The sequence below is a fragment of the Lithobates pipiens genome, unplaced genomic scaffold, assembly GCF_037356315.1.
Source record: "Lithobates pipiens isolate NorthernLeopardFrog02 unplaced genomic scaffold, aLitPip1_a1.2 Scaffold_13, whole genome shotgun sequence".
Lineage (NCBI taxonomy): Eukaryota > Metazoa > Chordata > Amphibia > Anura > Ranidae > Lithobates > Lithobates pipiens.
The window spans coordinates 40,674,117-40,692,120 of NW_027507718.1; the positions used below are offsets into that span (position 1 = coordinate 40,674,117).

At 43.3% G+C, this 18,004-nt stretch overlaps 1 protein-coding gene across 1 annotated transcript in view; it reads left to right on the forward strand.

Moving 5' to 3' along the window:
- Positions 1–18,004, forward strand: part of JAK2 (Janus kinase 2) — a 338,166-nt gene that overhangs the window by 79,653 nt on the left and 240,509 nt on the right. Inside the window, exon 2 of the mRNA XM_077475037.1 lies at positions 7,782–8,020. Coding sequence (XP_077331163.1) covers positions 7,804–8,020 — 217 coding nt within the window. The 5' untranslated portion in view covers positions 7,782–7,803. The remainder of the gene's footprint in view (positions 1–7,781; positions 8,021–18,004) is intronic.

An 18,004-nucleotide genomic window follows, 5' to 3' on the forward strand; every position in this document is an offset into this window, starting at 1 on the left:
GAGCCGGTGGGGGACAGATGCAGCAGGGGAGTATAAATCCAGCAGAAATGTAATATATTACAGCATACTAATCCTTATATGTGGTGCTTGCATTCGTTTTTCTTTTCTTAAGATCTGGGGATCTGGCCAATAACACACCACCTGTATTAGAGTGCCCCCAACTCTTTATGAAGGATACAGGGGCAGATTTTGGACAGCAGCACTTTTAAAGTGATTCTTCACCCTTGGAACAAAAAATTAAAAGTCAACAGCTACAACTACTGTAGCTGCTGATTTTTAATAAAAAGACACTTCGTTGTGCAAGGATTCAGCACCATCCTCACCCGAACCAGTTCTTACATCGGTCTTTGAGGCCCCAGCACCTTTAGTGTGGGAAGCGGGCTGTTAGTGCTCATGCACACGGACGTTTTAAAAAACTGGCTGCAAAGCTAGCTCCGACGCCTGGAAAAATCGGCGTTAAAAACGCATTTTTGCGTGTTTTTTTTGCGTTAAGTAGCGTTTTTAAAGAAACACATCTCTTGGCTATAGCACTCAGAAAACAAAGAGAATATGTTGCGCGTTTATGCACGTTTGTGCGCGTTTTCCCGCGATTCGCGTTTTTTACAGCTCTAGCTCCGCGCCACGGAACGCACTGGTCCTGGGTTTTTTTTTACAGCGTAAAAACGCCTATGCCATTTGCAGCTCAAAAACGCCTAGGTGGGCATGAAGCCATAGACTAACATGGACAGACCTTTTTAAGCTGCAAAAAAACGCTCAAAAAAGCGGCTGTAAAAACGTCCGTCTGCATGAGGCCTTACTCTTGCAGCCTCACAGCTGGCTTCCCTCTGCACCAGCTGTTCTGCTCTTTGAGATCCTGTAGATTTCTGTTACCTGTGGAGTGTCCCAAAAGACTTAAAAAAAAAAAAAAAGGGGAGGGGGCACGAACTTGGATGCGGAGTACCTGTCAACTACCAAGTACCCCCTCCCCCCACAAAAACAAAACTGTCCAAAGGTGGTAGAGAAGGAGGAAAGGATGTGGAAAAGGGGAAAATCCACCTTTTTGGGTTAAGGGAAGTAGGAGGGGGGAGTGTTGGATGTACTTTCAGATTTAGATGCATTAAGGCTACTTTCACACTGAGCGCCTGTGCCGTTGGCTCTAAAGTGCTGCTCGTTTTTGCTGCAATTTAGTACTGTTTTTGCATCTCTTTTTGGCCGCTAGTGGGGTGCTTTTTACCCCAAAAAATTGTGATAAGTCCAGTTGACGCTGAGCACGTGCATTTAACTTCATTGGTCGACCGTGGCGAGGCATTTTCTGAGTGGAACCTGTCCTGTTAAACTACTGTAGGGTCTTGGCCAACATGCTGCAGCTCAGTTTCAGGGTCTTTGCAATCTTCTTATAGCCTAGGCCATCTTTATGTAGAGCAACAATTCTTTTTTTCGCATCCCCAGAGATCTTCTTTTGCCATAAGTTCCATGTTAAATTTCCAGTGACCAGTATGAGAGAGTGAGAGCGATAACACCAAATTTAACACATCTGCTCCCCATTCACACCTGAGTCCTTGTATTACTTAGTCACTTGACGCTGGGGAGGGAAAATGGTAAATTGCGCTCAATTTGGACATTTTCACTTAGGGGTCGACTCGCTTTTGGTTTGCACACATCTCGGGAGGGATTTTGTCCCACTCCTCTTTGCAAAGCCTCTCCAACTCATTAAGGTTTTCGAGGCTGACGTTTGGTAACTCAAACCTTCATCTCCCTCCACATATTTTCTATGGGATTAAGGTCTGCAGACTGGCTAGGTCACTCCAGGGCCTTAATGTGCTTCTTCTTGAGCCACTACTTTGATTCCCCGGCTGTGTGTTTTGGGTCATTGACATGCTGGAATACCCATCCACGAATAATTTTCAATGCCCTGGCTGAGGGAAGGAAGTTCTCGCCCAAGATTTGATGGTGTATGGCCCCGTCCATTGTCCTTTTTGATGCTGTGAAGTTGTCCTGTCCCCTTAGCAGAAAAACACACTGAAAGCATAATGTTTCCACCTCCGTTTTTGACGGTGGGGATGGTGTTTTTTAGGTACTAGGCAGCATTCCTCTTTCTCCAAACACGGCGAGTTGATGCCAAAGAGCTTGATTTTATTTATTTTTTGGTCTCTCCTCTTCTCTCCTTTTTCCTTTTTGTCTTTACCTTTCTTTTATACTTCTTTTTTCCATTTCTCTCTTTCTCTATATGCTTGTCTTTTTGTCTTTTAAACAAACATGTCATACTCTATGCAGTTGATTTTGCAAAGAGCAGCCTAGATCCTCCTCTTCTCAGGTCCCTCTTTGCTGCTCCTGGCCCCTCCCTCCTGTCGAGTACCCCCACAGCAAGCAGCGTGCAATGAGGTCAGCGGAGCTGCAGCTCGGTGTGTCCATTTAGACACGGAGCAGCAGTTTGGCCCCATCCCCTTTCTCTCCCAATTGGCTAACTGAGTTTGACAGCTGCGGGAGCCAAAGATGCTGTATCTCAGCCAATAAAGAGGGAGAGTCATGGACGGCTGAGGGACTTGTGGACATTGCTGGACAGAGGGGGCTCAGGTAAGTATTAGGTGTTGCTGGGGAGACAGCTACACACAGAAGGCTCTTTATCGTAATGCATAGAATGCATTAATCTGAAAAAACCTTCTGCCTTTACAACTCCTTTTAAATGTATTTGTTTAACCATTTCCTACCCAAGGTCGGTACCGGTACATCCTTGGGTTTCAGTGGTTATACCGGGATGATGCCTGCAACCACATGCATCATCCCGGTATCATTCTTTTCAGCCGGGATGTGTCTTTCAGGCAGAAGTGATCTGAGTGGCTAATTAGCTCTTCTGGCTAGGCTAGGCTTTTCTAAACGCTATTCTCCAGACAGGAAAAAAAAACTACGTAAAGTCACATTTTTCAAATGTGTTTAGACCCATTAAGTGTTTGGGTGTTTATTAATTTCATTGGCTAGATTATTAATTTTATTAATTTTATTCTGGCCATTGAAATATTTAGGCTCATTTACATGCAGTTCATGTCATGTGTTTTTCCTGCCCAAACGTTCCAATTCTAAATGCACTTTTGATGTAATCAGATTTCTGTTCCTAATGCCCCCATAGGCTAACCTAGAGGTTTGTTTAGGGGCATAAAAAAATGTCCATAAAATGGGCGTTTTACAGCTGCAGTGGGCATGAGGCCTTACTAAGGCTAGGTTCTGTGGGCTCGGCAGTCCTGTGCCTCCTGAAAACGCAGGCTAAAGGTCCCTACACCTTCTCTGAAAACACAGCCCGCACAGAAACCACAAGTGCATTGCGGTTCTTGCTAATCCTAATGGCACCTCCACACATCTAAACTGCAACACATTTATGCCTACGAGTGGAGATGCAGGAATAGGTGCAGTCCTGCAGCAGCAACAACCCGCACAAGTGTAAAACCCCTTTCACACTGGGGTGTTTTTCAGGCGTTTTAACGTTAAAAATAACAGGGGCACGATTAACCCTTTATTCGGCTGCTAGCGGGGGTTAAAAGTGCCTCGCTAGCGACCAAAAAGTGCCGCTATGACAGCGGTAAAATGCTGCTAAAACTAGTGGTGCTTTACTGCCAACGCCTGCACTGCCCCGTGTGAAAGGAATCTAAACCTAGCGCTTGAAGTGGTATTTAACTCAAAAACAAAAATTTCATATTGCAGGTAACCAATTATTAAATATGGTGGCTGAGTTTTTTTGTTTTGTTTGGGGGGTTAAGGGCTGTTTTTTCCCTTAATTTTATTGTTGTAACAAATTTTATTTTCTTTGGGTCTTCATTAGGGCTGCAGCTAACGATTATTTTCATAATCTATTAGCTGGCCGATTTTATTGTTTAGATTAATTGGATAATGACCTTTAAAGTGTGGTGTATAATTTAGTTAACCAGTTAAGGACCAGTTGCCACATGGCAGGTTGGCTCCCCTGGGTGAATCTCTGTAGCTGCATGTTGGCTGCTTCAAGTCTACTAGGGGGCATGCACAACGACTGAGCCAGTGCGCGTGCTCGGGGCCATGATGTCCGCCAGGCACCCACAATCAATTCTGAGACAGACAGAACAGGGATCTGCCAATGTAAAGGAGAGGAGACAGATCTGCTGTTCATACTGCTTATAAATAGGGATTGGTCTCCTCCAGGCAGTCCCACCCCAGAAACGCTCCCTAGGACACACATCCAATCAAGCGTTGTGCATGAGCACAGTGACTCCAACCACTGTCTTTCCCCTTATTGGACAGATTTATAGCAGTGGGAGCCATTGGCTGCTGTCAATCAAAACCTATGACACAGAAGCAGGGGGTGGGGCCAAGTCCTGCTATCTGTGTCAATGGACGCAGCAGCTGGACTCTGGAACAAGCACGCATGGGTGCTCTCATGGAAAGCGTCTGTCCGTGGGGGCACCGGAGGAAGAGAAGGGGCCTGGAGCACCGGTGGGGGACCCCATAAGAGAAAGATCGGGGCTGCTCTATAACATGTTTGTTTTAATACAAAATAAAAGGTTTAGAACCACTTTAAAGTACAATCCAAGGCAGAGCCACTTTTTTTTTTCTGCTGCTTGTGCTCAAATATTGGTCAAGTAAGACTATACATTACATTTATAAAACAAGGAGTGATACGGGGAGTGGGCCAGCCCTCAGCTTTTATTATTCTTAGATGCCCTGGAAAATAGTGATGAGTATACACAAACACAAGCAAGGGCGTCAGCACTACATTCAAGCTCCTAATGTACTTTAAAATTAGGATCATTAACCCAGTACATAATTAAACTATTTACTGCACATTTTATTCAGGCTATAAAAATAACTTGACTATTTTATTATGACACAATGTCCATCATTAAATTTGCCACCTGCGAACCGCTGCGGGTGTCGATACAAAATGACTGACATCCCCAGATCGGTTCACAGATCGCAGTGCAACTGTGAATTGGGACAGGAAGCAGATCGTATTGGTGTGAACACCCATGTGATCCGATTCCAGTGCAGGGGGGGGGGGGGGGGGGAAGGTACCTGCACTTTTTTATTGTGCGAATCCAATGCGAGTTCAGCCATACAACTGGCTGAATTTGCATTGCACAGACATTGCATGTGATCGGCACAGCAATGCGCCGCGAATCACATGCGATATGTTCCTATATGTGTGAACCCAGGCAGAATCCAGTGGGACACAGATGGCAAAAATAAAGAAGCAGGCCTCTTAACGAAGGATGAGCTTGGGCTTGCTGCAATTTTGGTCTCCGACTGAACCTGGCAAGCCACTGTCACACTTGTCCCAATCAACTGCTTCCAGAGCATTCGCTGCCCCACAGCTAAATGTCCTGAGATTTCCTAAAATTTATCCTAATATGGCCTCAAATAAAAAACAAAGTTTTGGCTTTATATACTCTTGCCAAAAAACCCCACTCCAGAATTGTTTTGAAAAAAATGTTTTAGGCCTGTTTCTCATAGGCTTCAGCTTATTTTAAGAGCAGTGTGAACAACAATCTTTGCCAAAGCATTTGCAAAGCTTTCTGTATCATTCAGCTCATGTTTGTAAATGTTGAACATACACTATGTTGTCAAAAGTCGGACACCTGTCTTTACACACACATAAACTTTAATGGCATCCCAGTCTTAGTTCGTAGGGTTCAATATTGAGTTAGCCCACCCCTTGCAGCTTTAACAGTTTAAACTCTTATGGGGGGGGGGGCTTTCCACAAATTTTAGGAGTGTGTCTATGGGAATGTTTGACCATTCTTCCAGAAGCGTGTTTGTCAGGCACTGATGTTGGACGAGAAGGCCTGGCTCCCAGTCTCTGCTCAAATTCATCCCAAAGGTGTTCAATCGGGTTGAGGTCGGGACTCTGTGCAGGCCAGTCAAGTTTCTCCATCCCAAACTCGCTTATCCATGTCCTTATAGACCTTGCTTTGTGCACTGGTCCACATCATTTGGTGGAGGGGAGGGGAGTGGATTATGGTGTGGGGTTATTTTTCAGGGGTTGAGCTTTGCCCCTTATTTCCAGTGAAGGGAACTCTTAAGACATCAGCATACCAAGGCATTTTGGACAATTTCATGCTCCCAAATTTGTAGGAACAGTTTGGAGATGGCCCCTTCCTGTTCCAACATGACTGTCCACCAGCGCACAAAGCAAGGTCCATAAAGACATAAAAGTCGTGTTGAAAGTCGTGTTGCCCCTGTGTGAATGGAGTCTTAGGCTCCGACTTCATGATCCGACTTCAAGTCTTAATGCACACTACTGAAGTCGCTCCGACTTCAGAAAAGGTTCCTGTATTACATCAATCCGACTTCTAGGCGACTTATACCCATTGATTTCAATGGAAGTCGCCTCCAAGTCGGATCTCCATCTATATTGAAGCGACAATGTTGCATCTCACAGAATAATCGGCTCTCGAGGGGGAACTCCACCCCGCATGGGTGGAAAAAAACGGCATGGGTTCCCCCTCTGGGAGCATACCAGGCCCGTAGGTCTGGTATGGCTTTTAAGGGGAAACCCCCTACGCCAAACAAACGGCGTGGGGTCCCCCCAAAGTCCATACCAGACCCTTATCCGAGCACGCAGCCTGGCTGATCAGGAAAGGAGGTGTGCATGAGCGAGGGCCCCCCCGAACCGTACCAGACTGCGTGCCCTCAACATGGGGAAGGTGGCTAAAAATGCCATAAAACTATCCCTTATTTTTTAAACGCTATAACTTTTATGCAAACCAAACGAACGCTTATTGCTATTTTTTTTACCAAAAATATGTAGAAGAATGTTTCGGCCTAAACTGAGGGAAACATACTTTTTTTTTTTTTTATATATATATTTTTGGGGAATATTATAGCAAAATGTAAAAAATAATGTTTTTTTTTTTTTTTCAAAATTTTAGCTCTTTTTTTCATTTATAGCGCAAACAATAAAAACCGCAGAGGTGATCAAATGCCACCAAAAGAAAGCTCTATTTGTGGGGAAAAAAAGGATGTCAAATTTTGTTTGGGAGCCATGTCACACGACCGCGCAATTGTCAGTTAAATCGACGCAGTGCTGAATCGCAAAAAGCCCTCTGGTCAGGAAGAGGGTAAATTCTTCCAGGGCTGAAGTGGTTAAGGTGACATAACACGAGGGTTTACAACCCCTTTTAAGGCCTTGTTCACACTAGGTTGGCTACGCGAACAGAATTTCATGATGAGGGAAATGTAATTGTTTTTGCTGCCCTTACCGTCCTAACCAATGTGACACAGACGGCACGGTGCAATTTCTCAGAAGGTTCTTGCATTACTTTGGTTCGATTTGCATTGCAACTTGGCCCCATAGAATATGCAGTCACTTCAGAGTCGCACCACAAGATCACATTGTAAATCGTATCAGTCGCATCACAGTAGTTCTAAAATAAATATTGCCACGCAAGCCATGTTGTAATTGAACGTACAACACTTGTACTGCAGCATGTGAGACAGGGATTATTTGTTTCTTTTAGTGTCTTGTTACAAATGTGACCATTTTTTTAAGCATTGCTCAGTTATTTTTCAGAGTGGTCAGTTAGAATTATGATGATAGCAAAGTGCTTTTGCAGCTTTAGCTTTTCTTTCTGGATCCGAGTGCAGAGCCAACCCATATATGCATCGCTGGGCAAATGCTGTTGATTTCCATTTTTTTGCTGTAATAATTTGTTTTGTTTTGGGTTTGTGTTATTCATTCTTCTGGCAGTTTAAATGTAAGTTTTCTTTGATTCCAGAAATGTAGTCAACAAAAACCACTGATCAAAAGAAAATAATGTTTTCTATAATTTTTTCTTTTACAGGTAACGCATATGAAGTAGTGTAATGGCTTGCCTCACAATGACTGAAATGAGCATGAGTACAGTTTCTGCTGTTCGTCCGAGTGGAGATTCTATGTTGCATTGTGTATCGAAACCAAGTGATCCAGGCTTCTACGTTTTTCTGTATCATGCATTGGGAAAGCCTGATGGAGACTATCTTGCATTACCCCAAGGGGAATATGTTGCAGAAGAGATTTGTATCACTGCAGCAAAAGCTTGTGGTAAGTGCAGTTAATCTTTATGGATTTGTGAGCAGAACTGGGAAGTAGAACAATCAAACAAGCACCTTTTTGTAACCTTATTGATGGTTTGGAAATTGAGCTGCGATGCAGATGTGTTTTTAGCAGTGTGCCTTCATGTCTATGTTCATTATACCTGGATTGGATAGTAAAGTGTATCTATAGCTAAAACGTTTTTAGTTTTGGATAAAGTGGATGAGGTTTAGAACTCATGTCGGGTTAGGGAGCAGATACCTAGTTTTCTCAGGGACAGGAAGTACACAGTTATTTGACAACACAGACACGTATAAACCCAATACAAGTGTTCACATTAGGCTAAGTTCACACTGGTATTGAAAGCAGGTGTTTAAAGGTTGTTGCTCCTTAAACACCTATGCAAATAATACTATGGACGGCGCACATCAAAACATGAAGCGTTGGCATTGCTTTGCCTAAAAATTGAACCCTCACGCCAAGTCTGGTGGTGTTTAAAGCCTTTCAGCGCCTCCAACTCAAGTATATGGTTTGCAGCGTGGTTAAAATTAGTTTTAACAAAAATCATGCAGGAGGAATAGAATGTCCCACAATGCCCTGTAATGATAGAGGAGAGCATAGAGTGCCTTGCAGTCACTTCCTTCTATGCACTTCCTGTTGATGTTGGCTATCTTCAGGCAGCACAAACTCCTGAGAGTAGGTTCATAAATCATGATACAAGGCATGAAAGTGCCATTTAGAATATCTCTGAGAGAGTTGGCTGTACCCAATAGCTACTGGATGCCCTTCTCTTCCTCTGGTCAGCCAACTGCTCATACATCCGCACCAGGAAGCCAAACATGAAATAAAGCATAGTAAAGGAATCCATTCTGCTGATGCCTTCCCTGGTAATGGATTATGTGCAGGATACATTCACCATGACATGTCACAACTCAAATTGTTTACTTCTTTTCTTACATCACGGGACACAGAGTCATAGTAGTTACTATGTGTGTTATAGGCCACCTTCAAGTGATGGACACTGGCACACCCTAAGACAAGAAGTCCACTCCATATATAACCCCTCCAACTACTGGGAGTACCTCAGTTTTTTCACCATTGTCCAAGGTGTTGGTCATGAGTGAAGATGTGGTTTGCTGAGTTCCATTGTAGCAATCCTTGCTGGGGCTAGCTATGCAGCTGGATCCAAAGTGTCTATTTAGGCCGAATTGAATTGTACCCGGGCCTCGTGTCTGAAGAAAAGGAGGGTTTGCCTATAAATTCTTCTCTTTTTAGAGAGCTGAATCCCGGAATCCAGTACTTTTGGTATTAAGGCCATAAAGTTTTACTGGCGGGATGCTATTACAGGTCCAGGATTGTGGGTTTGCCGAGGGTCCCCGGCTCCTGAAGGTTTGTTAATGGAACCCACAGGGAAGGGAGCCCTGCGGCAGGAAAGGTAAGGAGTTTTCTAAGAAATGTTTGAATTTTCTTATGAAATGTCTCCTTTTAATTAGTAAATGTTGTCATGCCTAAGTGTGACCACTGGGGGCTGTATGGAGCACATACCTTCTCATCCTTCCTCAAGAGATCACACTATCTCTGGAACAGCAGGCTTCTTTATTCTGCTAGCCGTAGACCTCCGGTAAGTCTGGGGGGTTTTCCTTTTCCCCAGACACCCCCCATCTGGTCTGTACTCTCCCCCTCTTTACGAGGAAGAGTGTTTACTACAGAACAAAAAAGAAAAGAAAACAATCAGCGAGCTGCCCTACTTGCTGGCTTCCAGGTCCCCTCCTCGCCATTTTCCCCCTCACAGAACGATCCTGTAGGATCTGAGGCCCGTGCTCACGCCGGAAAACTCCTTTTTTTTTTTTTTTTTTTTTTTTTTTTAAAAGAGGAGAGGGGGCAAAAGCGATGGAGGGGGGAGGGGCTTAGCACAGCGTTGGCATCCTCCAACGTCCGGCACGCTAATGTGCTTTTTAAAAGCTCCATTGTTGCTGCTGCAAGCTGACGGAGGTACACAAGAGCAAAGAGGCAGGAAAGAGGTTTGGTGACACAGGTATTCCTTTTGACACATTTACTATTGCATCAGGCTGAGCAATTAATGGCAGCGGCAGGGCTAGACTATTGCTCACGCAGTGGATGCGTTCCTTCTGGTAGTGTAATGGATGTGATCATGAGTGTTATAAGTGAAATGCCTATTTCTGGTACTCTTATAGATAGATAGAAGTGCTTATCTTTCATTATCAGTTATCAACCTTAATCATACACATTTAATCATAATTAAGATGTCTGCCAGCTTCTCCCTTCATGTGAAACTGCAAGAGTTAAAAGAAAGAGAGCAACGTAAAAGAGAAGAATTGCGCCTGCTCTCTGCCGCTCTCGTCAGTACACCCAAGGAGAAGGGGGGCTGGGAACAAGACTCTATTTTGCTATCGTAGCTTATTTTACCTTTTTAAGACATGACCCAGCTAAAAAGCTTAATCTTCGTCACAATAATGAATATGTATAATTTGTGGTTTGTACGCGCTGTCTTTTATCTAATTCTTGATTTGATAGTAAGATATCCGGCTCACTGTATATTAGCCTGGGTCCAGGAATTAAAAAAGGAGAAGTAACTGAATACTGAACTCTGTCTGTGTCAGTGTTTGACTTCAAGTGTGCACACTTTTATATTAAGGATTAATTTGGCCAGGGGGGGGTCAGAAACAATACCAAGCTTTTCTAGTTCGGGTCCAAAACAGTAGTACCTCTGCTTTGAGCATCGGGCTATGGTCGGAAGGGGGTAAAAACTCTTCAAAAAAGGGCTATAAAAAGACTTTTACAGCTACAAGGAAGCCTAGAGCCATCTAAAAAAAGATGGCATCCACCCCTGAGAGTAAAATGGCTGCTCAGAGTGAGCCATCAGGAAGGGACATCGGGTGTTGCAGCTGCTCTTAACACTGCAGCACCTGTATATATTACTGAAGAGGTTTTTTCCTCAACCATTTTAGGCTTGGAACAAAAGATTGATGCGTTAATTGCATCCCAGAGTGGGACTAAGCGCGACAGGTCCCCTTCCATTACCCAGGACCCTCAAACTGAGGAACAGGGGGTGAGAGATGATGAATTTCCCTCAGGGGACCAGGAAGAGGTTGATGACTCCTTCTGAAGAGTCTACTATGGAAGGATCAGGTTCCCAAGAAAGGTTGTTGGTACAATCTCTCACTGAATTGGTCTGCTCCACATTTTTGCTGCCAGTAGCAGAGTCAGTTGATAAGCCCACTTCTTGTTTGGGTTCGCTAAAACCTCACCCCATGCTGTTCATGCTATTCCTATCCATTCATTACTAAAAAAAAAGCTTATGCATTCTGAGTGGGAGCACCCAGATAAACAGTTTTTTCCTCCAAAAAAGTTTTCAACAGTTTATCCTTTGAGGAAGAGTTTAATAAGAAATAGGGGATTCCAGCAATTGAAGCTGCTATATCCTCTGTGAATAAAAACCTGACTTGTCCGGTAGACAGTGCTCAAATGCTGAAGAATCCAATGGATAAGAAGTTGGAATTCCTATTTAAAAACAATATTTCTCTGGCCGGTTCAGTGGTTCAGCCTGTGCTGGCAGCGTTCAGTGTATGTCAGTCCTTAAAAGACCAGTTTAAACAGGTGCTCAAGATTATTCCTGATTAGCAGTCTGAAGATTTGGCCAGGATATCAGAGGCATTATGTTTAGCAATAGACGCTATGAGAGATTCTATTCTCCAGGCCTCACGGCTTATGCTTGGGCTGGTGCATGTGCGTAGAGTTCTGTGGTTGAAAAATTGGTCAACCAAACCACCGTGCAAAAAGCTCTTGGCCCGTTTTCCATTTCACAGTAAACGGTTGTCTGGGGACGATCTGGATAAATACATCCATAGAATTTCTAATAGAAAAAGTTCCCTTTTACCAGTTAAGAAGACGTCTAAGCATTTTTCTGTTTAAATGAGCTTCTTCTCCAGTATCAGGAGGATCAGCCTCCACCATCAAGTTCAAGAGGTCGACCCCAGGGACAAAAGAGGCCCTGGGGGAGGAAACCCACAAAAGAAAATACTAAAGCCTCCTTATGAAGGGGCGCCCCTGCTCGCTCGAGTGGGGGAAAGACTTCTGCAGTTCTGAAGGGTCTGGCAGGAACAGCGAGACAAATGGATGGCTTCCTCAATATCTCTAGGATACAAACTAGAGTTCCAAGAGTTCCCCTCTCCTCGTTTTCTCAGATCAAACGTTCCCAGAGATCTAGAAAAAAAGAAATCTATCTTTCTAGCTTTGGACCATTTCTTGTCTCAAAAGGTGAGATCGGTGGTCCCCATGGAAGAGCGAGGATTAACAAACAGGGATGTCAGACCCATTTTAGATCTCAAAGATCTAAAACGTTTTTTGAATATCCGCTCTTTTCGCATGGTCAATCCGATCAGTGGTCTCCATTCTACAAGGAGAACTGCTAGCGTCATTCGACATCAAGGATGCTTACCTTCATGTACCTATTTTTCCCGCTCAACAGAAATATCTACGCTTCGAGATAGAAAATCGTAATTTTCATTTTGTAGCTCTGCCTTTCGGTCTAGCTATTGCACCTTGAGTGTTTACAAAGGTCTTGCCCCCCCCCCCCCCCCCCCCTGTTTAGCCAGATTAAGGGCTTGGGATATAACGATTCTAGCTTACTTAGACAATCTACTCTTGATAGATCAGTCGGTAGTCCGCTTAAACCAAAGTTTGGTCACCACAGTCAGCTACCTGGAATACCTACCCTGTTTCCCCTAAAATAAGACCTAGCCTGATTGTCGGTGTTGGCTGCAATATAAGCCCTACCACCCAAATAAGCCCTACCCTGTTTCCTCAAAAATAAGCCCTACCCTGAAAAGAAGACCTACAAGGACTTTAACTAGGGCTTATTTGGGGGGTAGGGCTTTTATTGCAGCTATCACCAACAATCACACTAGGTCTTATTTTAGGGGAAACAGGGTAGGTTGGATTTTCAACCTAGAGAAATCTTCCTTAAAACCATCAAGGAGATTGCAGTACTTGGGTCTAATCATAGATACAGCTCAGAAGAGGGTGTTTTTGCCCCAGGCAAAGATCAGTTCCATAAGGGAACTGATTCAGGTGGTCAAAGCAAAGAAGAATCCTTCTATTAGACTTTGCATGAGATTGTTGGGAAATAGGGTGGTTTCATTCGAGGCTGTTCCTTATGCTCAGTTTCATTCGAGATTTGCTGCAAAACCGTATCCTGTCAATTTGGAACAAGAAGGTCCAAGCTCTAGACTTCCCAATGCGTTTATCCCCAAAAGTGCGTCAAAGCTTCAGTTGGTTGATCACCAAGAATCTCCAAAAAATAAAATCCTTTCTACCAGTCACCTGGAAGGTGGTAACAGATGCCAGCCTTCTGGACTAGGGCTCAGTCCTAGAAGAAGCGTCTGTCCATGGAAGATGGTCCAGAAATGACCTTGTCCATCAATATTCTAGAGATTCGGGCAGCTCGTCTGGCCCTGAAAGGCTGGATGCTCAGATTACGGAATTGTCCTGTCCAGATCCAATCCGACAATGCCAAAGCAGTGGCCTATATCAATCACCAAGGGGGCACGAGAAGTCGTGTGGCCCAGAGAGAGGTGAGTCATATCCTATCTTGGGAAGAAGACAACATTCCTTGCCTATCGGCAGCCTTCATTCCAGGAATAGAGACTTGGCAGACAGACTACTTGAGTCGCCAACAGTTGTTCCGGGGAGAATAGTCTCTTCACCCTGACATCTTTCTATCAATATGTCAAAGATGGGGAATTCCAGATCTGTTTGAGTCCAAGTTCAACAAAAAGATCAACAACTTTGTGTCAAGGACAAAGGATCTGCTGGCATGCGGAACAGATGCCTTGGTTTTTCCGTGGGATCAGTTTTCACTGATTTATGCGTTCCCTCCTGTTTTGTTGCTTCCACAACTTGGCAGGGTCAAGCAGGAAGGGATGGAGGTGATTCTTGTGGCACAGGAGATCTTGGTATGCAGAGATTGTAAAGATGGCGGTAGGAGACCCATGGACCCTACCACCACGACCAGACCTTCTCTTGCAAGGTCTGGTATTCCATCCTACCTTACAAACGCTAAATTTAACGGTTTGGCTATTGAGACCCACATTCTGAAGGAGCGTTGGCTCTCAGTCAGTAGTTTCTACTTTGGTTAATGCTAGGAAGCTTGCCCCCAGAGTCATATATTATAGAGTCTGAAAGGCATATGTCTCCTGGTGTGAATCCAGGGGTTGGTACCCCCAGGAAATATGTCATAGGTAGAATACTTGAATTTCTACAGATGGGAAATTAAGCTGGCCTTGAGCACTATCAAAGACCAGATGTCGGCCTTATCGGTATTTTTTTCAACGACCACTTGCTTCGCACTTTCTGGTTCGTAGCTTTATTCAGGGGGTAACATGGATTAATCCTTTGGTTAGGTCACCCCTGAACCTTTGGGGCTTGAATTTAGTCCTGTCGGCGTTACAGAAACAGACTTTTGAGCCGATACAAGATATTCCCTTGGTCTTTTTGAAATTAGTTTTCCTGGTTGCCATATCTTCTGCAAGATGGGTATCGGAGTTGGCTACTCTTTCTTGTAAAGAGCCATATTTGATTATTCATTATGCCCTCATCCTAATTTCCTACCGAAGGTAGTGTCAGGTTTTCATTTAAGCCAGGATATTATTCTACCTTAATTTTTTCCAGAACCTTGTTCTGTGGAAGAAAGGTCACTACGTTCTTTTGATGTGGTGCGAGCAGTCAAGGTCTACTCTAAGGCGACTACTCAGAGTTGTAAGTCAGATGTTTTGTTTGTGTTGCCAGAAGGTCCTAAGAGAGGACAGGCAGCATTGAAATCTATTTCTAAGTGGATTCGTAAAGTGATTGTTCAAGCTTATTGTTTAAAGAGGAAAATTCCACCTTTTCATTTTAAAGCACAGTCCACCAGGGCTGTTAGTACTTCCTGGGCATTGCATCACCAAGCCTCCATGGCTCAAATCTGCAAGGCCACAACTTGGTCTTCAGTCCAAACATTTACCAGATTCTATCAAATAGATGTGAAAGGTCATGAGGATATCGCCTTTTGGGCACAGTGTACTGCAGGCAGCAGTATACGTCCTCTAGTTTCTTAGTGCCCTACTTTTTTTTGTCTCCCTCCCTTCAGTTGGCATTGCTATGGGACACCCCACATAGTAACTACTATGGCTCTGTGTCCCGTGATGTATGATAAGAAAATAGGATTTTTAAAATGGCTTACCTGTAAAATCCTTTTCTTTGAAGTACATCACGGGACACAGAGGTCCCTCCCTTCTTTTTGGTATACATGTGTATTGCTTGGCTACAAAACTGAGGTACTTCTAATAGTGAGAGGGGTTAGCTGGTTGGTGGGCATGAAGGAGGAGGGGCGGAGTGTGCTGTCCTTTATGACTGTTTATACGCCCACACGTGTGACTCTATAGACACATAGGCTGCTCAGTTGTGATAGGGTGGAAATACTCGGCATAGAAACTCACTGTAAACTGAGCATGTGCAGAAGCTGCTCTGTAAAATCCCTAACTATATTGGGGACATGGACAGAAAGCAGGGATGGGGAACAGCAGGATCAACCAATTTTTTAGTAGAATGCTGAAAACGAATCTCATAGTGACTGAGTGAGTATGAACAGCATGTAATACAACATTTATTGATAGTTTTTTATATTGTGAGTTTAAAGTTATGTTGCTAATAATCAAGATAAAATAAAGATAAAATCAAGACAAACCATTGCTTGAAAATAATGATCACTAAGGGAAAATATTGCAACTTGTTCTTGTAATTCCTTAACTGTCCTGCTGCCATTTTTATGGGGTAGCTGTGTATAAAACATTTTTTTATGGCAACACATTGAATATTGCTTTAGATGTTTTAATATCCTACTAAAGAGTGTAACAAATACAAATTGGAAACAAAGTCTAATCGGCTAACACTGATATCAGATTTTTTAAAATTTATTTTAATGTGTGTACTTCAATGCACACATCACATAAAACTCATTAAGTGGTTTATGACAGATTTTTATTGGCCTTTGCTGATTAAATTTATTTTGGAGAGCGACAGTAGAAAATATTTTAAAAAGCACTACTACCGTGCTTAGAATATTTTCCTAACATGCCTAGCTAGCATAATCCCTCTAATCCAAAAGAAAGGAAACCTCCTGATGCATTGTTTTATTTTACCAATAGCAGCAATATGGCACACTAAAAAAAAAAAAAAGCAGACAAGCTATAATACATAGCAATCACATTTTGCATGTACTGTAAGTTTTTTTCCCAGCTACATAGATCCTCTAAAAATGTATTAAGGCTCAGTTCACATGGGTGCAATGCGGGAACGCTGGGGCTCCACTGCAAGTTCCTGCATAGCACCTGGAGCGCAAGGCAATTCACACTGTCCTTTGCGAACCGCTGCGGGTATCAATACAAAGTTAATGACACCCCCAGATCGGTTTTCATATGGCAGTGCAAACTGTCAGTTTAGACGTGAATCAGATTGCATGCCTGTAAACCCCCGTGCAATCCGGGTTCTGGTGCTGACCAAAAAAAGGGTCCTGCACAACTTTGGTCTGAATGCGTTGCAAATTCAGCCAAACAATCTGTATGACTGAATTTGCATCGCACAGACAGGGCGTGATTTGCACTGCAGTACGGTGTGAATCGCATGTGATCTCGCACAGTGCACTAGTGTGAACTCTAGAATCTGTGTGAGAAGGCTAATGATGGATAGCTTTAACTTCAGCACCCCAGAACTGGTATGTGGCACTTGAATCAGGAGCCACCCTTATTAATTTTTTGATTCACGATAGATTCACTTTGTTGGTGAAGAAAAAACAGTGATGTTGCAGAGAGAAGCCAAAACATGTCCTTATGGGGAAATCCATGCTCCCCTTCCTGTCCTGGTAACCACTGTCGATAAGACAAATTTAAGAGACTCTTCAAAAGGGAAAAGCATAACACAAAAAATTGTCAGGTTCTAACCCTTGACCACTCAATATTGTTGAGTAATAGAATGTTTATTAATGTGTCCCTATTAAAGCATCTTATCTAATTTTCTGACTCTGTCAAAACAGATGTTTTAACCCTTCCCACGCTATACAAAAAAAGTAGAGTGCTACTTTAAATTAGTTATATAGTGAAGTATAGCAATATGCAAGCATTTTTAGAGTCTGAACTTGGAATCACAAAATGTTAATTGTTCACTTTTTTTTTTTTCTTCTTTCCTAACACCAGTCTCAGGTTTAAATGCATACTAATATTAAGTCAGAAATATCTTAGAAATTCTGTATTTAGTAAGTCTTGGTATCTCGTTCAATAAGGGATATACTGGCAAAACTGTGTCTTTCTAGTTGTTATGGTTTTACAGGCCCCAGCATGCTTTGTCATTCTTCTCTTGGTGTATTATAAAAATACACTCGCCAGCGCCTGATGATTGCAGCACCTTTTCCAGAGCTTCTTCCAGCTGACCCCTGATGCTGGCCATTAGGGGTTATAATCATACTGGACTATTGTATTTTGACAGCCTACAATTTGTGAAATGCAAACAGACTCTCGGCTGCTATGTAGGCGTAAGAATAAAGCCTGGTACATGCGTTATATTTTTTTCCATTTACCCCAGCATGGTAAATGGGGGAAAAAAAACCTGAATGGTCACCAACTATGCAATGTTAGTGCAGCGATCTCTCTACCGTTGAGCTTTTGTATTTTGACACAGGGACTGTCCCCTTCCAGAACACAGTTATGAGCGCTCTCATAACTGAACTGACCATTTTCATCCACTTTTCAGCCCAAAGGGTTAAAGCAACCCTGTTACTAAAATTGTAATGGTCAAAAAATGTGCCCCTTGCAAGAAAACAATTACCTCTACAATTGACCACAATGCTGCTCTTATTGTAGAGAAACTGATGCTCTTCCTCTCCTCTCTTCCCCTGGGCAATCACTGGGAGAACGGCTCCCATTCAACACCGGAGGCAGCCCC